This window comes from Panicum virgatum, chromosome 2K (assembly GCF_016808335.1).
Source record: "Panicum virgatum strain AP13 chromosome 2K, P.virgatum_v5, whole genome shotgun sequence".
Classification (NCBI taxonomy): domain Eukaryota; kingdom Viridiplantae; phylum Streptophyta; class Magnoliopsida; order Poales; family Poaceae; genus Panicum; species Panicum virgatum.
The window spans coordinates 57642378-57665159 of record NC_053137.1 but is presented as its reverse complement, the minus strand read 5'-3'; the positions used below and the strand labels follow the sequence as shown (position 1 = coordinate 57665159).

The 22782-nt window shown below is 46.2% G+C and overlaps 2 protein-coding genes across 5 annotated transcripts; one reads left to right on the top strand and one right to left on the bottom strand.

The window, feature by feature from the left end:
• The first annotated feature begins 661 nt into the window (after positions 1-661).
• Positions 662-6022, top strand: LOC120689102 (SH3 domain-containing protein 3-like). 4 transcript variants are annotated; one of them, XR_005681209.1, is made up of 11 exons: positions 679-915; positions 2276-2398; positions 2687-2756; positions 3515-3663; positions 4377-4478; positions 4552-4749; positions 4840-4902; positions 4987-5076; positions 5157-5231; positions 5563-5814; positions 5868-6022. XR_005681209.1 is itself a non-coding variant. In XM_039971451.1 (10 exons), the coding sequence occupies exons 1-10, from the start codon at positions 856-858 to the stop codon at positions 5677-5679; spliced, it is 1029 nt and encodes a 342-aa protein (XP_039827385.1). In that variant the 5' UTR covers positions 662-855; the 3' UTR covers positions 5680-6022. The 4 variants fall into 4 exon arrangements, 3 of the variants coding, with proteins under 3 accessions (XP_039827385.1, XP_039827390.1, XP_039827374.1); XM_039971451.1 differs by having other exon boundaries at positions 662-915; positions 2276-2373; positions 3508-3663; positions 5563-6022; XM_039971456.1 differs by having other exon boundaries at positions 670-915; positions 3508-3663; positions 5563-6022.
• Positions 6023-6414: 392 nt separating this feature from the next.
• On the bottom strand, positions 6415-9975 carry LOC120689094 (protein FLX-like 1). Its single transcript, XM_039971432.1, has 5 exons — positions 9387-9975; positions 7966-8198; positions 7293-7456; positions 6864-6940; positions 6415-6777 (listed from the first exon to the last, which is right to left on the bottom strand). The coding sequence occupies exons 1-5, from the start codon at positions 9876-9878 to the stop codon at positions 6682-6684; spliced, it is 1062 nt and encodes a 353-aa protein (XP_039827366.1). The 5' UTR covers positions 9879-9975; the 3' UTR covers positions 6415-6681.
• Between the last annotated feature and the right edge of the window lie 12807 nt (positions 9976-22782).

Below are 22782 nucleotides of genomic sequence, written 5' to 3'. Positions count from 1 at the left end.
GAGGCCAGATCTGCAAAAAAAATTGCGGCATATATTTTTGAAAAATCAAAAATTAAATAATATAAAAATTTTAAAAACTCCTCGTAAGAAGGTCGAGCTGGGCTTTCCTGGGTCGGGCAAGGCGACACCGCGTTCATGACCGGAAATCCTATCTATCTTCCATAATATTTTTACTTCTCTATCTCTATCTTACAGTCTTTGAGATTCGTACAAACTTTCTCGTGCGTTAGATCTCTTTAATCCTAACCTTCTTCCTTTGTGCTTCCTCGCCAGCGCCGCCGTCACCCCGCCCGCCGCCGCTGCGCCCTGTCGCGGCGCGCTGCTGCTGTGCTGGCCTGCCGCCGCCGTGCGCGCTGCTGCTGGCCTATTGCTGCCGCGCGTGCTATGCCGCCCTGTTGCTACTGCCCCGCTCACTGTGCCGCCCTGCTGCCGCCGCCGCGCCGCGCACCGCCGCCCCTGTTCCCCGCCGGCACCGGAGAAGATGGATTGAAATGTTGATCTAAATTTTGATTTGTTGAATCTATTTTGTTGAGATGTTGAAATAATTTATAAAAAATATTAGATCTACTATTTTTAAATGTTGAATTATTTTTTTAAAAATATTGAATTTAATTTGGGTCTAATGGACTTTTATAGATTAATAGCTTGTACATGTTCCAGAAATTAATATAGGAGCCCCCGTTTATGCCGACGTCTCTCCAGAGTCTAGAAGCGACGGACGGACGGCCGTGATCGTTTGGAACAGCAGCGTGTTGGTGCCGGTGCCGCGCCGTCCGAGTAGGGTCGACGGCGGTTTGTGCAATTGTGCGTGGGCGTCAGAGCGACAGCGGAGCGAGAGGGGGAGCTGGGGGAGGGATGGAGGCGCTGAGGAAGCAGGCGAGCAAGTTCAAGGAGCAGGTCGCCAAGCAGCAGCAGGTCAGGATCCCACACCCGAACACCCCAATTCTTCCTTGCGCCTCGCGATTCTGTGTTACTGCCGGTGCGCGAAGAAAATGGGCGCGATCTCGCTTCGTTTAGTTTTGGGCAATGTGTTGCGAGGCTGCCGCCAGGATATGGAAGCGAGATTTTGCTGCCGGATTTAGGGGGGTGTCGCGCTTGTCCTGCGGTTGGATCTTGTGTGTTCGATGCGAATTTGTGCTTCTTGGGCCGCGTGGATCTGCATGCCGTGGGTTTGGAGCTTGGACCCACTGGCTGCGTTTCCAGGATGAATGGCACTTCTTGGAATGTGAATTGGTCATTGTGGCTCTAGTGTGAAACCACTGTTGCAGTTAATTGATTCCATGGCTGCGGAGGAAAGAAACATTTTTTATAAGGTTTTGTGTTTCAGTAGGCACTGAATTCGGCACTTGGAGTTCTAGACTTATAGTAGCCAAGGCACGTGTAATAATTATGGCGCTCTATGGATTGCGAAGTCCTTACCTGATGGAAGCGTGGTAAGGACAAATTGGATGATTATATGTTAGTTGAAGGGTACCGTGCCATGCTGATTTGACTTCTGTGAGTAGTTATGTGAAACATGTCCCTTCTGTAAATTAAGATTTAGTATCTCATTATGTTTAGGGTTGAGGCGCCATGTTTGCATTAGGAATCAGAAACATGTGCCTATTTTGTAATGTGGCGGTCTGATTGACATCATATTCACACAAATAGACAGGAATGGCATGCCTAGCTTCATGGGATAATGAATGCTTTTTTGTTTCTTACAATTGTTTCCGTGTATTGATTGCATTCCTAGTAGTCACTTTTTATATTGTAAATTGCCTGCGCTATAGTTTTCTCTTGTACTTGAACAATCATGTGTTCTAACAACACAACTTTTCCTTGTTGTCTATCTGAACTTATACTACCATAATGGTATATTGGTATCAATAGAAAAGGTGTCATGCTACTACATATGGAATTGACTACTTGCAGCTTTTTTCCGCATTTTTGAAGTTTCTTTTTCCAGCCTTTTTTTCTTTGTTAATTACAAGAAGGCAATAAACATAAACGATCCCTGCTATATTGTTACTTGTTGCCTAAAACCATGCTTATAAATCTGAAGCAGTCTGACTAAAGAGGGTATCCTAGAGTTTGATTATGTGTAGTTTACTCAAGTTCTTCTGTACACACCCTCAATCAAGGCATTAATTGCAGAGAACATGAAAATGACCTCATTTATGGCCTTATAGCTGATTCTATTGTTTTAAAATTACAATTTTTGTGGATGCAATGTTTACTGGTGCTTTAAAATTAATTATTTCCTTGCTGACATTTTGCGATTTTACATTATCAGGCTGTTATAAAGCAGTTCAGCACTACTGGTTATGAGCGCTCAGATTCCGTTGTAATCGATGAGGTTGAACTACAGAGACATCAACAGCTCGACAAATTGTATAGCTCTACTCGTTCTGGAAGGGTAAGACTGGGAGATTCTAGATAGCCATAAGACCTACCTATGTGATGTGAACATGTGGACAAAAATTGATGTTATATTAGCATTGTTCACTATAGAATGCTAAGCTTAATGAACTTAACCATCTGTACTACATCACACATAATTTTTGTATATTCAATGCATTAGACAATACTTTTTCTAAGTCATTGAAATTGAATATGGAAGTGAAAACTATATGATTGCAATATATGCTTTATTGAGTTTTATGATGGTAGTTGCTAAATTTAACTGATGTATACACATTAACAGGATTTCCAGAAGGACATTGTTAGAGCAGCTGAAGGTTTGGTATCTATTGGAAACAAGCATATTGAAGTGGGTAGGTGCCTATGTGGTTCATGTCAGTTATCCTTTTTTTATTCTGTCAGGATAAGATTTCCTCACAGAATAGGAAAAACGCAAAAAAAATGTCTTATTTACATTTTCCCACATGGCAGAGCCATTAGTTAGGGTTTGAAATTGGATGTCCACCTTCCAGAATTTAGTTTAGTATGAGGCTATGAGCTAGAATAACAACTTCTGCCTGTAGTTATCACAGACAGTACTCCCTCCATTTCAGAATACAGGGTGTATTGGGATTCAAAATTACAAATTTTGAACAAATCAAATCTTAACATGTTTAGTAAATAAAATATGTATTGTTAGATTCGTATTTTAAATATCTTTGAGTAGGATTTGTTTTATACCAATTGATAATATATCATAAGTTAATGGTCAAAGTATACTTGGAAGACTTCCTCATATCCTAATGTCTTATAAAAAGGAATTGAAGGAGTTATTGCTATGCCTTGCTAACCTGAGATTTTAGAATAACACTTAGTTAGGTGGGCTACTTTTTGGAATCCAACCAAATGAGTGTCAAAACTTATAGGCATGCCCACGTTTTGGCATGTCCACATTTGGTAGCCAACCAAGCATGCCTTTAATTCTTTTCATAGTTATTGCTAGGATATTTATAAAAAAAATTCAGCTTAGTCGCTCCAATTGTGCTTTGAAGCTCATATGCGAATCCCCTAACTGAAGATCTAGTGAAATGGTTTGTTAAACAGTTGCATCTGTTCTTTCTTTTGGTTACAGGAACAAAATTTTCGGAGGACTGCTATAGATATGGAGGTGAAAATAATGCAAGTGATGAAGCCCTTGCAAAAGCAGCATCATTATACGGAGGTGCTTTGAGAAATATTGAGAAAGAGTATGAAGATTTCAACAGAACTTTATCTTCCCAGGTAAGTGTTGTTTGTTCTTTGGGTTAATTTCCCACATATGTCCTCTTTGTTTGAAGACAATTTTTGGAATTTAGGGGTAGGGGCTTTTGAAGTCTCTTGTTTGGTTGCCTGGTGGTATGAGGAATGCGCATATTCCAGGGTATAACTACCACAAACCTATGGGTAGGGTTGCTAATATTAGTGGAATCAAATAGCTTTTAATGGAAATTAGATGCATGTAAGCCCTTTAAAGTGACTTATTTTTAGCATGATTTTACTTTCTGGAAATTCTAGAAATTCTATTGATTTTTAGCATGTATTTTGTATTGGAAGTTGCAATTGGCAACCAGAGATTGTACTGACAGCCCCAGAATATCGAAAATGTTGGATTTATTTTAGTAAAATTTTCGCGAGCCCATGTGATTCAATTAAAATAGAATTATCTAGTTTTTCAAAACCAGAATGTTAAAAATCTATATCGTTCTGTATCTGTTTGTCCTTTACTTCCATGTGACTTCACTACTTTCTGTATGGAATTGGTAACCATGCACATTGCACAATAATTTTGAAAATATTGTGGTTGTAGAACAGCATTTATCAGTTCAAATTTGAGCTCAGACTCTGAAATATATTCCGTTTGATACAAGTATAAGAGCCTCATTATGCGTTAGATATTATATTTTGATTTTATTTGATTTCATTTAGATACATTCTTCCAATTGTTGGCGTTTCAGACTATAGACCCATTGAGGGCAATGTCTATGGGCACACCCCTGGAAGATGCTCGTGGTCTTGCACAGCGTTATAGCCGGATGAGACATGAAGCTGAGATCCTTGTATGTGAGCTAGTTTTGATTATTGTTACTTCATTACTTGCATGCACCCTGATCCTTCTTGTTTGTGCAACAGTCTGCTGAAATTGCTAGAAGAAAGGCACGGGTCAGAGAAGCTCCAATTCCGGAGCACACTACAAAGCTTCAACAGTCCGAAGCTAAAATGATAGAGCACAAGGCAAGTATGGCTGTGTTAGGAAAGGAAGCAGCAGCTGCTCTTGCGGCTGTTGAATCTCAGCAGCAACGGGTAACCCTTCAGCGTCTGGTTGGCATGGTGAGACTGCCTGCTCATAATAATGGTCATTATGTTTGCATTTGTTTTCATTCATCTGTTTCTTATCCTTGGCCATTCATCTTGTTGAAGGTAGAAGCAGAAAAATTATTCCATCTGAGATTAGCTGCAATACTTGATGACGTTGAGGCTGAGGTAGAGTTTTCACTTTTCACTTTGATTGGTAGGTTATGAAAGTTCTCTTGCATTTCTATTTTTTCATGAATTCTTTTTCTGTAGATGTCCTCTGAGAAGCAAAAGAGAGAATCTGCACCACCTATTATATCTTCTCATAAGCGTGCTGAGAAATCCCAATATTTCCTTGCTGAGGTGAAAATGAGTAATCAGCAGTAAAGAGAGAATACATATACTTCCGTTTATGTTGACCTTTTTTTTTCTTTGTGCTGCAGGCAGTGCATAACTTCAATGGAACCACAGAGAAGGAACTGAGCTTAATTGTTGGTGATTATGTTGTTGTTCGTCAGGTTAGTGTGTTCTTAACAATTTCAGCTGTGGAAGTAATGTAGTTCCCTCTGTCTTTCAGAATTGTTATGTGATCATAAGAAACTATCAGGTCAAAGATTAACAAATTAGCATGTGGGAACATGCCCTCCTGCAGTGAGTGCAGAATGACTGCCTACAGGCTTTCATGGATGAATCAGTCTATCAGTTACTAAAGAAAATAATCATATTGTGGTGGAAGCAATATAGGGATGAATTTGCCCGTTCAACCAATAAACACAGAAACTATTCAACTAATTGACTGTCAGTACTATTTTACTGTATGACAACTTATTCTTTCCGTGCCTGCAACAGATTGCTCCCAATGGTTGGGCTGAAGGAGAATGCCGAGGGAAGGCCGGGTGGTTCCCGGCCGCCTATGTTGAGCGGCGTGAAAATATCCCACCCAATAAAGTTTTCCCACAAGCATAAGATCATAAGCGTGTCATCTGTTTCCACTGTGCAGTGCTTACTGGTAGCAAATAACATTCCATGACGCCATTGCACAGTTTGGCATTAGGGAGCGGTAAGTTTGTGTGTAACTTGTGGACTGTTTGATGCTTGTATCTTGTACATCTTATACTCTTGTGGTGGTCTAGATTTTAGATAAGGCCTGTCTGCACACTGTGCCTGCAAGCACACTGAAGATTTCGCCTTGCGTATGTATAACTACCCTTGATGTATCCATCATGTTAGTGCGGAAGCATAGGTCGAAGACTGAGCTTATCACTTCCTCTGCTACTGACGCCGAATGTAAAGTGGTTCTTGCTCTCTCTCTCTCTCTCTCTCTCTCTCTCTCTCTCTCTCTTTTTGCTATAATGTATCAAGTGGTTCGTTGTTCTATGTTTTTTTCTATTGATACCATCGTGCATCAGGGGCTGTGATCCTGCGACCTGTTTACTCAGCCCGCAGAATTTCAGAATGCTTCTCATGTGAGAAGTCTTCCATCAGTTACTGCCATGTTAAACTATTTTTGTTTACTCGACTTCAGCAGTTGAGATCATTGGACGGCCAACAGATAGTTGAGATCGTTAGATGGCAAGAGATGGCATATGAGATTTCTGGCAATATGGCAGTTATCATAATGAAATTCAATCCAATTCTTATGAACTGTTGAGTTGGGTTTTGCACGCTTGAATATCCCAAAAATGCCGTACATGTTAAACGTTATGCACAATTGAACATCGCATCACTCGTACCCCACTGATAACCATTTGGGCTAGAGTCAATATCTCATACACAAACACAATCATCACATCGACTTCATCGGCAAAAAGTGTATATATTCCCTTATACAGGCTGATGGGAAGATAAGCTAGAAGTAAATCTGTGTGCCATTTGTCAAGCTGTGCTCTATCCACCACAACACTTGCATGGAATGCACGGCCGGAGTTATGTGTGTACACTTTACTGAATGGGCAAGCAAATTGGTATTTATCTCCGCCCAGATGCCCTTTGCATGTCATAGGCACCCCATGAAGCGTGTGTTGCGCCAGGTCCATACTGAGAGGCAGAATCGGCAGCATTTGCCTGCAGTAGAGAAGCCCCTTCAAATGAGGATTAAGGGATGTGAGGGCTGGTCCTGCATAAAATGAACTAGAGGCCAGAAGACATACTTGATTCATGCTGTACCCAGTGTTATAAGGATTTGGGGCAAAATTGCCCTTGGGATTCCCATAGCTTCCAACATAACCTGCATGGTAGTCAGCACAAATTATATCACACATACCACATACAAAGATTGAACTAGGTAATCAGGTTCACCTATTATGCCTGATACAGAACAGCCAACACACCATTAAGTTTCACAACAGGATGGTAGTTACTAGTAGTTCATAAAGAATAAGGAATATAGATAGGTCAGGATTTAGCACACAGATTTTTCACATCTCAAATTCATAATCACTCGGAAGCATCTTTTAAAACACTATCTTAACATTTGGCTAGATTTATTGCCAAGGCAATCCCGCCTATTATTCACATACTCAAATGCTGTTCTGGACAGAAAAAATAAAAATATAAGCTTCCTCCTACTCAGATCATACCTTGATTTCCTGCGGACATGACAGCCCGTGACCTGTTCTCTGCATTAGCAACCTCAGCTCGGAGTTTCTCCACTTCAGAAGCCACTGAAATTAAATTCTTCTGCATCTCTTGTCCCTGCTCATAACTCTCGGCATATCCTTTCTTCTCAAGCTCAATACGAGATCTGCATGTTGATCCATAATTAAGTACCATACAAGTTGAAGAAAGCAAAGGCATTCATTGTAAAGTTGCCTTTCGCTGTATTACTCAACAGATGATTGAAATTCCATTGGATCTACTTGAGGGACATATCATTCCAGTTTGGAGGTGTGTTTTGACTGTAGGCAGAACAGCCAAGACGGTTAAAGGACCAGGTGAAAGGGAAGAACAAAATGGCTATGACAATGATTACCGATAATGCTATTGTGGGGGGGGGGGGGGGGGGGGGGGGGGGTAATAAAGATAAACCAGGGAAAAGAAGAGAAAGTGCCACTATAAGTCTGAATGAAGAACAAAATGGCTACGACAATGATTACCGATAATGCTATTGGGGAGGAAATAAAGATAAACCAGGGAAAAGAAAAGAAAATGCCACTATAAGTCTGAATGCAATTTTCATATATGCCATGGATTGAAAAACCTTAGACCTGTTTTGAAAAACGGGAATTGGTCAAAGATTTAATAGAGATCTACCTCAAATGCTGTGTTTCGTGTTTGATCTCCTGGATCTCAGCTTTTAGTGCAGACACCTTCTGCAAGTCTTCTGCTGAACGAGCCAAATCCTGTGTTAGTCCCTGCACCTGGCCCATGAGTTCATGTCGCTCTGCACCCAGGTTTTGAATGTCCAGACAAACTTGTGCAAGCTCTGCTCTCATTTCATGTACTGCCCGGAGCTCTGCTTCCATCTTCATTGATCGCTCATAGACCTATAAATTATTTTGGACATTACAACCAAAACAACCATAATTTTATTTGACACGTTTACAATCTTTCTGGCAGTCTGCTCTGTTTACAATTCTTCCGCAATCGCTTCTCTTTATCATGTGATAGGGAGCAGAGCTATCTTATTCAACTAAGCCAGGCGGGTCATAGACTCAAAGATACATGAATTTACATGATAATATAGCATGTAAGTATTTGAAAATGTCACCTGAAAAAGAGGTTTTGTGTCAAGCTAAAACATAAAAATCCCACTTATTCAAGTTATGCAGTTTCAAACCTAATGCAATTTCTTGGAAAACGCACATACAAGTGTAACTAATAAAAAGTATAGCATAAAGAAACTTAGGTTCTAATTCTGTGGCTTGTCTCTTCTACTTAGGAGGCTCTCCTATCTAGTACCCAATTGCAACCCAGCTCCCTCCCTGCCTTGCCAGCCACCAAACCCACAGGCAGCCAAAACCCAAGGCGAACTTGCCTCTTTTTCAATTATATGTCGTGTTTCATTGGCACGGTTGCGGGTGTTAGTTGTTTAATCTGAGTGCAGGTGAGCGATTTGCAGATTTTATTTTGGGACACACCAAATACCACTAGGAAACAAACACTGGTTTGGGGTGCTTGACCCGGCAAAAAAGATTAGCAGATGTGTGCCCAGGTTGCATTTCTATATCCTCTTTCATATTTTCCAACTGATGGTCCTATACAAGACCCAAAAAAAAGGTGCACATGCATGTTTTTATTTTTTATTTTGGCAATTTTAGTGGCCTAGGATGTCATGCACAAACTTATCATGAAAGGGTGGTGGTCTCCAAATACGGTGCCCAAGGGAGTGTTATAAACTTAAACAAAACAGAATGTTGATTTAATGGCATTACAAGTTTCAAGTTCACATGACCCAGTCCCAAATAGATCCACTGCCACACAATATACACTGAGAAGTCATATTAGACCTAAATTTGCAAGCTTGGGAGAATCTTATGTCTGTGTAGACACCAAACAAACATAAGAGAGCCTCCAGGCCAGGGCTGAAGCTCTACATAGCTTCAATTCTTGGGTTAAATTGAGCACGCTGTTTCCAGATAAGTATGTATTTGCAAACAAACTTGTAATGCGTAGAAACGAAGATACATTCAGGCTTCAGCACGCTGAAGCTCGTGGGGGGAGAGCATCCGCACCTCGCGAAGACGTAGGTTGCCCTCCTCTTGAGCGGAGGTGAGCGCGCGCGCGGTGCGGCCGAGCTCGTGCCGCGCGGCGGCGACCTCCTGCACGAGCGCGACGTGCGTCGCGGCCAGCCGCTGGTTCTGCGCGAGCAGCGCGTGCGCCTCGTCGATCTCAGCACCGAGCCGCTCCTCCAGCGCCGCCAGCATGTGCGGCTGGGGCGGCAGGGGACCGCCGCCGTGGCCATGGCCCGCGAAGTGGCGGAGATGCGGCGGCTGCTGCTCGAGGAAGCTGTCGGGGTGGCCGGGCGGCAGGCGGGTCGGGTCGCGGAAGTCGTCGGGGTGGTGGCGCGGGGGCAGGCGCGGCGGCTCGCGGTAGTCGTCGATGTGGTGATGGGGCAGGAGGTGGGGGTGATGCGGGTGGCGGAGCGGAGGATGATGCGGGTGGTTGCCAGCGCCGCTGCCGCCGGGGTAGGAGTGTGGAAGTGGGTTGCGGTGGCGGCCGGCCATGGCTAGTCGCCGGAACCCTACCGATGGCGTGGTGGAGGGCCGGGTAGAGTCTGTTTTCCCCAAAGACGTTTTTCGGGAGCTCAGCAAAGGATGAATTTTGCCCGAACCACCTCGGATCTTGTGTTAAACAACGCTACTACATTCGGGCTAGGCAAAATTTGTCATAGGACATTGTTAGAAGCGTGACTTTGCTGAAAACCACTAAAAATGTTTGTTTTTCTCAAAGCTATTATAAATACATATTCTTTTGTAGAAAGATACTATAGCTCATATAATAACAATTTCACCTCAAACAAGTCACAAGACATATAAATCTGGATAAAAATACCCCTACCCTTCAAATAGATCTATTAGCCGCAACGGGAGCATATCCAACAATAGAAAATACATGGTTCATCGACATTTAAGTGTCAGATTCAGCAATACAAAATGGCATGATTTCAGTCACATTTGGCAGCAAGTACATCACATGTTTCAGCCACATTTCTCTAGCAAGTGCAGCAATAGAAAATAACATAATTTGAGCTATAGTGCTCCAAAATATTGCCTTCATGTTTTTTCAGCACACTCTAATATTTTCTGGACCTGACAACCTTCAATTTTTTTGCCTTTCCCTTCTCAATAGCAACTGGAGATGTGGTTTGAGAAGCAACTGGCTCTATGATGTCTTCAAGTTCTAGTATCCTTTTTGCGGCTGCAAGTGGATATAAAAGCATATCAACACAGTAGACTAGGGCGGCTTCCTCCAAGTCATCGTAGTCCCTCTGCAGAGACGCGTACACGGCTTGAAGAGCCTCCTTCGACGTGGTCTCCTCCGTCACCTCCTTCCGTAGCTCTGAGCAGAAACAAAGATAAGTCTCAGCAAAGTCAAGCAAATTAAGCTTAATCCCGGTACTTACTAGCGATGCACTTCCTCCCCTCCTCTATCTCCGCATTCGCAGCAGTGAGGGTAGTCTCGGCGGTGAGGATGGCGTTTCCCTGACTCTTGATGAGGGCCTCCTTCTCCGTGAGGGAGACGGCCTGCGCTTCAAGAGTCTTCTCCAGCCGCTCGCACTGGGCCTCCTTTGCCTCGAGAGCCTCATCCTTCTACCGCAGCGCAGCGTTGAGTAGCTCAAACTCCTGGGCCTTATGCTCCACCATGGCCCTCTGGGCGTCGTGCTCCTCGATGGCTCGGGCCAACTCCTTTTGCCGCGCGCGATTTTGCGCTCCCAGGTTGGACACCAAGGTGTTGGCCTCGCCCAGTCGCGTGATCAGTTTGGTGTTCCACTGCTCGAGCCATTGCACCTTGGAGCACTGCCGGGCCAGCTCGGCGCTCTTGTCGCGCGAGATTTGCCTCGGCCGCTGCAGACGGAGGGTGTGAGCGGAAGGACTTGTTGTTTCCGATCCCATACATATATATGTATATACATATACATATATATGTATTCGAAATCCATCGTCTTATGAAGCTGAAAGGCGTGGTCGAGGGCGGCCTGGATTTGGGAACCAACCTCGTACTGCGCCTTCCAGACTTCCTCCTCCCGCTCGTTGCGATTAAGATCCGGGGCGCCCCCGTGCTGGATCATCGCCCACTCGACTCCCGCAGCGCCGGCAGTGCCAGGTACGGTGCTCGGGGCAACCTGTTCCAGGTCCGCAGATTGCCCCAACACCAACACCTCCGGCTCCTCCTCTGATGGCATCTCCACCACCGGCTGCAGCACCGGCTCATCCACCGGCCCCGTCGCCGGTGTCTCCTCCGCCACCGTCGTGGCCCCCTCGTTCCTGGCCCCCTCGGGCCCTGGGACGAGGCTCTCTCCTTCCACTAGGCCGACGGGCTGCTCCAGCGCAGCCCCGTCGGCTCCACCTCTTTCACCGGCATTCGGCCGGGAGGCCTCCTCCGCACCGCTTCGGCCAGCCTCTCCCTCGGCATTTGGCTGGGCGTCCTCCTCCGGGGTGCGCCCACCGGCGTCGTCCGCGCCGGCCTGCGCCCCGGCCGACGCAGCCCCTCGGGCTAACGCCGCCCGGAGCTCCTCGGCCATCTCCTCCATTGACCGAGGCCCCCCGCACGGGGTCTGCGGCGCCGTGCTCGGCGTCGCGGTCCTCCCCGTCTTAAGGGCCTTGGTGGGCGCCAGTGGGGGAACCCGGGCGACGGAGGTCTTCACGCTGAGCCAAGGAGGGAAGGCGTTAAAACTGGGTAAACCAGCTGACAAATGGCAGGAAATGGGTGGAAGGAAACGTACCCCGACGTGGCGTCGAGCTTGCGCTTCTTCGAGCCGCTCCTCGGGGCCCTCGATGACCCACTGGCTCCTGCCGAGCGACCACCGGGTGCCGAGCCCGAGCTGGTCCGACCCCTCGACGGCGACGCCCGTTCGAGGGTCCCCACGTCCGGCTGCCCGAGTGACCCCTCGGCCGGCGACCGAGCACGCGTGTCCTCACCCTCGGCCTGCACTGGGGGCTCGGTGTCCACCGCGGAGGACGGAGACTCTAGCTCCGGCGTGGAATCGGGTGTCGGGATGGGCGGCTTGCCCTCCTTCCCCAGCGCCTGGTTCGCCTTCTCCCTCACCTCCTTCTCCTTCCTCTTCCGGTCACGCCGCTGCTTCTCCGCATCCTTCCGCTCCTTCTTCCTTTTTGCAAACTCGCGGTTCGCGGCTCGGACTTCGGGGAGCGGAGGGACCGAGGAGTATCCCTTGTAGCTCACCCCCCGTGAGCAAGACCAGGATCAGAAAAAGGGGCAACATCAACGTCGAAGCCGGGAGACGAAACTTACTACTTTGATGTACCCCTCGTCGGGGCGCATTAGGAGCTTCCACAGATCCCCGTGGCCCCCCGCGGGGTGGGACACCGCCCGAATGGCTCTCTATGAAGCGACCTCCTGGGAAAGCTCCTCCGCCGCCATCCAGGTACCCTCGAATGGGGCATCCTTCGTCATCCCAAAGAGAGGAAGCTTCCTCTCCATGAGGGGAAGCACCCTCCGCTGGTGGAAGCGTGCGATGACGACGGTCGCGGTCAGCCCCTTGTTCGCCAGGCGGCGCAGGGCGCTGGTGTACACCTCGAGCCTTGCCTGGCGCTCGGGGGGCGACACCCCGTACCCCCAGGCGTCCTGCTTCTCCAGCAGCACCTTGCCGGAGTACGCCGGGAGCCGCCCGTCATCGTTGCGAAGGTAGAACCACCCTCGGTCTCACTCGTTGTTGTTGGTTGTCTTTTTGCAGGGGATGTAGTCGTCTTTCCTCTTTCCCCGCAACTAGAGTGTCAGGCCCCCGGCACCGACGGGCGTCCTCACACGTCTCGGCAAAGAGCAACACCCTCGAATGAGCCGGTCATTGCCCGATGGTGAAGTCCTGCGTATCGGACTAACCCCCCTGCACGCTCAACGAGCTGTTTGGATTGGTCCAGAGGGGACACGGGTCGCATTTCCAGCTGAATGCCGATGCCGGCTGAAATAACGCCGAGGCCGGCTGAAACGAACACTATGAGGCCCTGGCACCCAACCAACCAAACAAACATAATGCTCATAGCCCTTGTGTAAGCATCTAGGCCCTCAAGGTATGTTTCGGTGATTAATGATAACCATTATTGTGACTAATGAGTTTGTTCAGCTTAATAGATCATTATCGCTCATTTGGTCATATGTCAAAAGAGGCCCCTCAATTTTGTTATTCAAAAAAGGCGATCTCGGTATTCATCTATAATATATAACAAGACTAAAGATCTTTCTAGTCCTAAGTGTCGTAAGGTTGAGAAGGACACTTAGGTTAGTATAGGTTTTATAGTTTTGTAGTGATCGCACTATTAAGAGGGGTTAATGTCAAGTAACTTGAGCATGGACATGGTCATTTGAAAATGGATGAACACTATGGTCACTCAGGTTTCTAGAAGTTCAAATAAGTGGTTTTCAACTTATATTTCAAGAATATTTGGATTTCACTCAAGACTCAAATCAGAAAAGGCAAAATTAGAAAAAAGTCTATACACCGGTTTAACCGACGCTTCCACTTTTCTATACGTCGGTTAAACGCAGTCAGCAGAGTCTGGACAGGTTCAAAACACCCGTTAAACCGACGCTGTTTGAAATGAGACGTCGGTGCAATTGACCAGTGAGATGGTTTCTTCAGGGATTTCAGAAGTTGTACTCACCGGTTAAACCGACGATAGATTTGAGTTAACGTCGATGCAGTTGTCCAGAGACTTGGTTTTTCAGTTGATCAGTGGACAACTACACTCACCGGTTAAACCGATGATACGTCGGTTAATCTGCCCGAGTTCTAACGGCTAGTTTTCAGAATAGGCAGTTTACATTCATCGGTTAAACCGACGCTGGCTATTGGAGGATCGTCGGATTAACCGGCGCTACGCAGTTTTCTGGCAGCCTTTCTCCAACGGCTCTATTCGTGTGAGCTGCCTATATATACCCCTCCAATGGGTCATTTTGCACTCTCTTGACACCAGGCAACATTCATACACTCATATATTGTTGAGAGCCATCTTGAGCTTCATCATTCACATATTTGTTCATTCAATCATTCAAGAAGCAAGACTAAGGACTTGAGTAGAGAGAAGCTTGTGTGCATCCGTTCTTGGTGATCGGTTCTTGCTCAAGTGAAGACCCTAGCTTGTTACTCTTGGTGATTGGCAGCACCTATGCGATCTTGGTGATTGAAGGTGTTTCTTCCGGAGCTTGCCAACGATTATGGGAGCCCGAAGAAGGTTGTACGTGGCTTGAGCTCCACCACGCCGGGATGGTGAACGGAGACTCTTAGTGAGCGCCCTCGTCTCGGTGACTTGGGAGGTGACAAGACTCTTAGTGAGTGTCACAACATGGATTAGGGGTGTGTGCCAACACATCGACACCACGGGAAAAAATCCGGTTGTCTCTTGCCCACTCTTTACTTTCAAGCACTTACTTTCATGCAATTATTCATATGCTTGACCTTAGAGATCATAGCTTAGCTCTACCTTGCTTAGTTTATTATCTAGTTGTATCTTCATAAGCTTGTGTAGTTTGCTTAGCTAGCTGGTTGGTGAATTGAGCCTCACTAGTATTGCATAGGTTAAGGTTGCTTTACTTTGTTTTAGAATTTTGAAAAAGGCCCAATTCACCCCCCCTCTTGGTTCATCGATCCTTACAATTGGTATCAGAGCTTCGTTGCTCATTTGGATCATTAGGCTTCACCGCCTAGAGCTATGGCCAAGATGGGTGGTTCGCCGCCTCACTTCGAGGGCAAGAACTTTGCTTATTGGAAAGTTCGCATGGCCGCATATCTTGATGCGATTGCCCCCGAAGTGTGGTTGGCAACTAAGACCGGGTTCACCGGAACTCCCACCACGGAACAATTAAAATGGAATGCAAAGGCTAGAAATGCAATTTTTGAAGCCATTAGTGAGGAAGTCTTTGCTAGAGTAAATGGCATGGACTTAGCAAGTGATATTTGGAAAGAGCTAATTGAAATTCATGAAGGCTCTACAAAAGTTCGTGAACAAAAGTATCACTTGTTTAGAGTTAAATATGATTCCTTTAAGATGATAGCTCATGAAAATTGCAATGATATGTATTCTCGCTTGAATGTCATTGTCAAGGACATTAATGCACTTGAAGTTTCTAAAATTGACAGTGGCTCCATCAACCGCAAAATTCTCATGCTCCTACCAAAGCCCAAATACAACATCATAAATGCTATGCTTCAAAAGGAGAATCTTGATACAATAGAAGTGGGAGAGTTTGTGGGTGAAATCCGTGCTCATGAAATGGGGATCCTTGGTATGTCCGAAGAGCCAACTACAAGCAAAACAATTGCTCTCAAAACCAAGGCCAACAAGCACTGCAAGCTCAAGATGGTCAAGCAAGAATCAAGCTCAAGCAATGAAGAAGAAGATCATCATGAAAGCTCATCCGATGACGAAGATGATGGAGAACTTGCTCTCATGATGAGAAAGTTCACACGCTTGAATGACAAGATCAACAAGAAGGGTTTCAACTTTGATCCTAAAAGAAGAATGTTCCGGCCATGGGGAGATGTCAAGAACAAAAATTGCTACAATTGTGGAGAAAAAGGTCACATTGCTCCAAATTGCCCCAAACCGGACAAGAGAAAGAAGGACAACAAGAGCAAGCATCGCCATGATTAAAGCGATGATGATGATGATGAGAAGAAGAAAAAAAACAAGAAACTTCGGAAGAAGAAGAGCCATGACAAGAAGACCAAGCTCTTCCCAAAGAAAAAGGGCAACACCTAGAGAAGCTTCTTGGTAGAAAAACAAGAATGGGTGACCGATGTCTCATCAAGCGAAGAGTCAAGTGATGAGGAAGAAGATATCATCACCATCGCCCTCACCAATGAAGAATCATCGCTACCTCCACCTCCCATGTGCCTCATGGCAAAAGGTAAAACAAAGGTATGTGAGGTGGATAGTGACAATGATAGTGATGAAGAGCTTGACTCTTATGAGTTCACTAACCTCATTAATGAGTATACATCCGTTATCAAGAGGGAAAAGGGCAAAGTCAAGATTCTTGAGAGCACTCATGCCAAGTTAGAGCTTGCCCACTCCGATTTGCTTGGCAAGTACAATGACTTGCTCAAAAAGCACAATGAGTCACTTGTACTTGCTAAGTAAGTTGAAGAGAGCCACAAAAAGCTTAAACAAGAGTATAGGGAATTGGCTCACAAATATCAAGAACTTGAATTTGCCTATGAAGCAATTGACCCAAGTCTTGAGAACTTTGTCAATGAAACTATTGAAAAGGTCAATGATTCTACTTCATGTGATGACCTACTCATTAATGCAAATACCACTAATATTGTGCCCGAGCTTGCCCCTTCTAGGGAAAAGGAATTGATGGATCAAGTGGCAAGCCTCAAGAGTAGTGTGGAGAAACTCTCAAGAGGAGAATACATCCACAAGGAAATTCTCTTCAACAATGCTCGTGACTATGGCAAAAGAGGTCTTGGTTCATTTCCGGAGCCAAATCAAGGCACTACTCCTTCTCCGGAGATCAAGACTAGCTTCATCAAGGAAGTTGGTACATATTGCCAACATTGCCAAGTCACCGGGCACCACACTAGGGAGTGCACCTCGCCATCACGTTCTTTCCCTACCTTACCTAAGAATTACTCATCAATATTTCAAAATAACCATTTTCTTTTGAGTAAAGTGAAGGGCAAGGTGAAGGCCAAATTCATTGGCAAAATCACTAAGGAGTCAAAGAAGAAGCTCCCCAAGCAACTTTGGGTCCCAAAAGCTCTTGTCACACATGTGCAAGGCTCAGAGCTTGTTTGGGTTCCTAAAACTCAAAAGTGAATTCTCATGTGTGTAGGTGAACTACAAAGCCGGTGAAAAATATTGGGTACTTGATAGCGGTTGCTCTCAACACATGACCGGCAATGATAGCATGTTCACCTCTCTTGAAGACCCCGGCGATCATGAACATGTCACCTATGGTGATAACTCAAGGGGGAAAGTCTTAGGTTTGGGTAGAATAGCAATCTCTAAAGATTTATCTATTTCTAATGTCTTGTTTGTAGAAGCACTTAATTTCAATCTCATTTCTATTGCTCAATTATGTGATCTTGGACTAACGTGTACCTTTGACAAGAATGGTGTTGTAGTAACTCTTGAAGAAGACAAGTCATTAGTATTCACAGGGTTTATGCATGGTAACATTTACTTGGTAGATTTCTCTTCAAAGCAAACAAGCTCCATGACATGCCTCTTCACCAAGTCGTCTCTTGGGTGGCTTTGGCATAGAAGAATTGCTCATATTGGCATGAGCAACCTCAAGAAAGCCCACAAGAGAGGGATGATCACCGGCTTGAAGGATGTCACATTTGACAAGAACAAGTTATGTAAAGCATGTCAAGCCGGAAAGCAAGTTGCAACACATCATCCCATCAAGACGATGTTGTCTACCTCCAAGCCGCTCGAGCTACAACACAGGGATCTCTTTGGTCCAACTACATACAAGAGCATTGGTGATAACCTCTATTGCCTAGTAATCGTTGATGATTTTTCACGCTATACTTGGGTCATGTTTCTAGGCGATAAGGGTGAAACTCCGGAAGTCTTCAAGACATTTGCAAGAAGAGCTCAAAGGGAGTACAACTCCCCAATTGTGAAGATCCGGAGTGACAACGGCACCGAGTTCAAAAATATGAAGATTGAAGAATGGTGCGATGAAGAGGGCATCAAGCATGAATTCTCCGCCACCTACACGTCTCAACAAAATAGGGTGGTGGAAAGAAAGAACAAAACACTCATCACTCTAGCAAGAGAAATGTTGGATGATTATGGCACATCCGAGAAGTTTTGGGCGGAAGCAATCAACATGGCGTGTCATGCATCCAACCGAGTGTATCCCCACCGACTCCTCAAGAAAACTCCATATGAGCTCATCACCGGGAAGAAACCAAATATATCATACTTTCGAGTCTTTGGTTGCAAATGCTTCATCTATAAGAAGAAAAGGCTCGGTAAGTTTGAGAGTAGATGTGATGAAGGTTTCTTTATTGGTTATGCATCAAACTACAAAGCATATAGAGTATTCAATCAAACCTCCGGGTTAGTTGAAGAAACATGTGATGTGGAGTTTGATGAATCTAATGGCTCCCAAGAGGAGGTTGTTGGCTATGACAATGTAGGTGATGAGGAGATTGATGAAGCTTTGATGAAGATGTCCATTGGGGATATCAAGCCGGAAGAGGTGCATGAAGGCAATGATCAAGGGGGAGGACCTTCCTCATCTACACCAAGCACCTCCACGGCACCCCAAGTGGATGAAGATCAAGAAAAAGATGATACATAACCTCAAGAAAATGTGCCAACACCAACACCCCAAGTCCAAGAACAAGTAGAGCAAATTGTTCCACCACAAGCACAAGTCACCCATGATCCACCCCAACAAGCATCCACGCAAGTTCCGCTAGTGAAGCATGGTCGCATCTCCAAGGATCATCCAATTGGTCAAATCATTGGTAGTCCTTCCAAGGGAGTAAGAACTCGCTTTAAGCATGCTTCATTTTGCGAATATGTCTCGTTTGTTTCTTGTATTGAATCCACTAGCATAGAGGAAGCACTTGAGGACTCGGATTGGGTGATGGCCATGCAAGAAGAATTGAACAACTTCACCCGCAATGAAGTTTGGGTCCTCGAAGCTCCTCCGAAAGACAAGAACATCATCGGCACTATGTTCGAAACAAGCAAGATGAACATGGGGTGGTGATACGCAACAAAGCAAGACTTGTGGCAAAAGGGTTTTCTCAAGTAGAAGGTTTGGATTTTGGTGAAACTTTTGCTTCGGTCGCAAGACTTGAAGCTATCTGCATCCTTCTTGCTTACTCTTCACATCATAATATTAAGTTATATCAAATGGATGTGAAAAGTGCATTCTTAAATAGCGTTATTAATGAACTTGTTTATGTTGAGCAACCTCCCGGGTTTGAAGATCCGAGGAATCCTAACCATGTTTATAGGTTGCACAAGGCACTCTATGGGCTCAAACAAGCTCCAAGGGCTTGGTATGAGAGGTTTCGTGACTTCCTAATCATGCAAGGCTTCAAGATTGGGAGGGTGGACACCACATTGCTCACAAAAGACGTCAACGTGGATCTTTTCATTTGTCAAATTTATGTTGACGATATTATCTTTGGCTCAACTAATGATTCACTAAGCCATGAGTTTGCTACCATGATGTCTAGAGAATTCGAGATGTCCATGATTGGAGAATTGACCTTCTTCCTTGGTTTTCAAGTCAAACAATTGAAGGAAGGGACATTCATCCATCAAGAAAAGTATACTAAAGATATCTTGAAGAAATTCAAGATGGATGAGTGCAAGCCAATCAAGACACCCATGGCAACCAATGGGCATCTCGACTTGGATGTGGACGGTAAACCGGTTGATCAATCCATCTATCGTTCTATGATAGGGTCTTTGCTTTACCTTACCGCATCTAGGCCCGATATAATATTTAGTGTGTGCTTGTGTGCCCGCTTTCAAGCAAACCCAAAGGAATCACACCTCTCGGCTATGAATAGGATCCTTCGGTATCTCAAGCACACCCCTAGCATAGGCTTGTGGTACCCCAAAGGCGCTAGCTTAGATCTCTTGGGATACTCGGATTCGGATTTTGCCGGAAGCCGGGTGGATCGCAAGAGTACCTCCGGGGGTTGCCACTTGCTTGGGCGTTCTCTAGTTTCTTGGTCGAGTAAGAAGCAAAATTCCGTGGCTTTGTCCACCGCGGAAGCGGAATATATAGCGGCCGGTGCATGTTGTGCCCAAATTCTATATATGAAGCAAACTCTTTTGGACTTTGGTGTGAAACTAGATAGGATCCCACTCCTTTGTGACAATGAAAGTGCCGTAAAAATTGCCAAAAATCCGGTTCAACACTCTCGCACAAAGCACATTGATATTCGCCATCACTTCTTGCGTGATCACGAAGCTAAGGGAGACATATCTCTTCAAGGTGTGAGATCCGAGGAGCAATTGGCGGATATTTTCACAAAACCATTAGACGAGAGTACTTTTGTTAGGCTAAGGAATGAGCTTAATGTGTTAGATGCGGCAAACGTCATGTAAGTTGCCATGTCATATTGAAAAATGCATACATATAGGACACTTGTCTAACCATGGTAAGATAGTGATGAGCAAGGGTTTAGCTAGAGGTGGTGGTCCACTTATTTTCCTCTAGGCTTGAAGAAAGGCTCATCATGAAGAAGCTTCCCGTGGGTTCAAACTTGACAAGTAGATCTTGAATTCTTGTTATGCATTTCTTGTCATATAGATGTGCACTTCATGTTTACTTTACTTTCGCATGTGGTTGTAACTTGCACCATCATTGCATGCGTAAGGGTCACAAAGGAGATCACTTGATGAAAATGAGACTTGCTTCATATACAAGATCTTAATTCATGAAAAGTGAAAAGAGCAAAGTGTTAGGTGCGTTATTGCCTAGTGAGTCATGTCATGATGAATTTGAAGCTCTCTATCTTCAATATTCCTATGACAAGGCTCATACATTTTATTTGGCGCTTTGTCTCGCTTTGCGGCTTTTCCTTGTGTTTGAAAAGAAAATTATTTAAGCTAGTGTGCTATCCTATTTATTTTGAGGGGTAAAGTCGCCTATGCAAGTCCATTAACTTGAGTTTATTTGAATTTTATAAGTTCATTGGACTTAGCATAGAAGAGTGAGCTGAGAGAAGGTTTTTCGGGTTCACCGGTTAAACCGACATTTAATGGATCTATACCCATCGGTTTAACCAGCGTTACTAAGTGTTGTCTCAGCTCAGTCAGTTTCAGGCGTTCAACCGGCGTATGCAAAAGTCAGGACATCGGATCAACCAGTGAACGTAATAAAGTTCTATCCCAGCAATCAACCGGTGATACCACCGTTCAACCGGCGAGTTCAAAATGCATTACGTCGGATCAACCGGCGCTCAGATGAATTTTGCTAGAGTCTCGGGTGAACTGCACTGATGCAATCAACCGGCATTCTAAACCTAGGCATCGGTTTAACCGGCGTTAAAGAAAAAAATGCGGGGTCCACATGTCATATATGTATCTTGCTCGTGCCGCCGCCTTTTCTTTCCTCTGTTTCACCCGTGTTCGTCTCGAGCCGCCGCCGCGCCCTAACTCGCCGATCCCGCGTCGCCGCTCGCCTGCACGCCGCCGTGTCCGCCACAGCCGCCGCGCCCTGCACGCTCCATGCGCCGTCGGTCATCCACGCCGCCGACGCCAAGCCGCCGCCGCACCTTGCACCACCGCAAGTCGATCGCCGCCCGTGCGCCCGCGCCGCTCCACGCCGTCACCACCGCCGCCACGCGCCGCCATGCAACTCCACGCCACCGCGCGCCACTCGCACACGCCCACGCCGCAGCGCAGCCTACGCCGCCCAACTGCACTCGCCCGCGCAGCCCTCACACCCAGTGCTCACATGGTGTTTGAGATATTGCCCGAGCCGCTTCTTGTGCTGTTTTCGTGCCGCGTTCACGTTCCTGCACTCCCGCGCCACGTTCTAGCCACCGCCAGTCGAGATGGGTCGCGAGAAGAGGAAGGGAAAGGAGGTCATGGTCGAGAAGCCCGTCCGCAAGCGGACTCGCGCAGAGAGAGAGGCCGAGAGGGCCGAGATGGTGGCCAAGGCCGCCGAGGAGCAGGCATCAGGCCGTGCTCGCCCGTTCGCAATCAGAGAGCAGCCAGCCAGGGGCAGAGGTCGAGGTATGGGCCGAGTCAGAGGTGCCAGGGCCACCAGAGCCACGACTGAGGCAGCAGCAGAGTCAGATCACTCAGATACAGCTGCAGAGTCAGATGCAGATTCAGAGGCAGAGCAGTCTGAGCAGTCTCAGGGGCAGAGCACTCAGGGGTCACCGACTCCACGACGGTCTGGCCGTACTCGGCAGACGTCCCCAGCAGGAGACTCTTCGCCAGCGACCGAGCATCGCACTAGACCGAGGACGCGAGGAGGTCACCAGCCACAGGAGCCTCGCAGGTCCGCCGCAGCAGCAGCAGCAGCCCGTAGAGCCGAGGCCCTAGAGGCCGAGCGCGCAGTGTTCCGTATGGACACTGTTGTGCGTCTGGAGCCAGGTGTGCTGCTCTAGAACTTGACCAAGGCCAATGCGGCGAAGGTCAAGAGGCTCAGGTGGAGTGTTGGGGAGGAGGACTGGTTCCCCGTGACCCGTGATAGCAGGGTCGACCGTAGGTTCTGGACACTACTTCAGGCCAGCTTCTACGAAACCTACCAGAGGCAAGGCCACAGGATCTTCCCACACAGAGTGCTTGACTGGGTTCACTGAGGACAGCCGCAGGGGTGCAGACGTCAGAGAGCACTTCACTCACTTCAGAGGCCTACCCAGGTTACTTCAGATAGAGCAGAACAGATATATCGAGGACTGGGTCAGAGTTTTCTATGCCACAGCCTGGATAGCTCCTGAGCGTA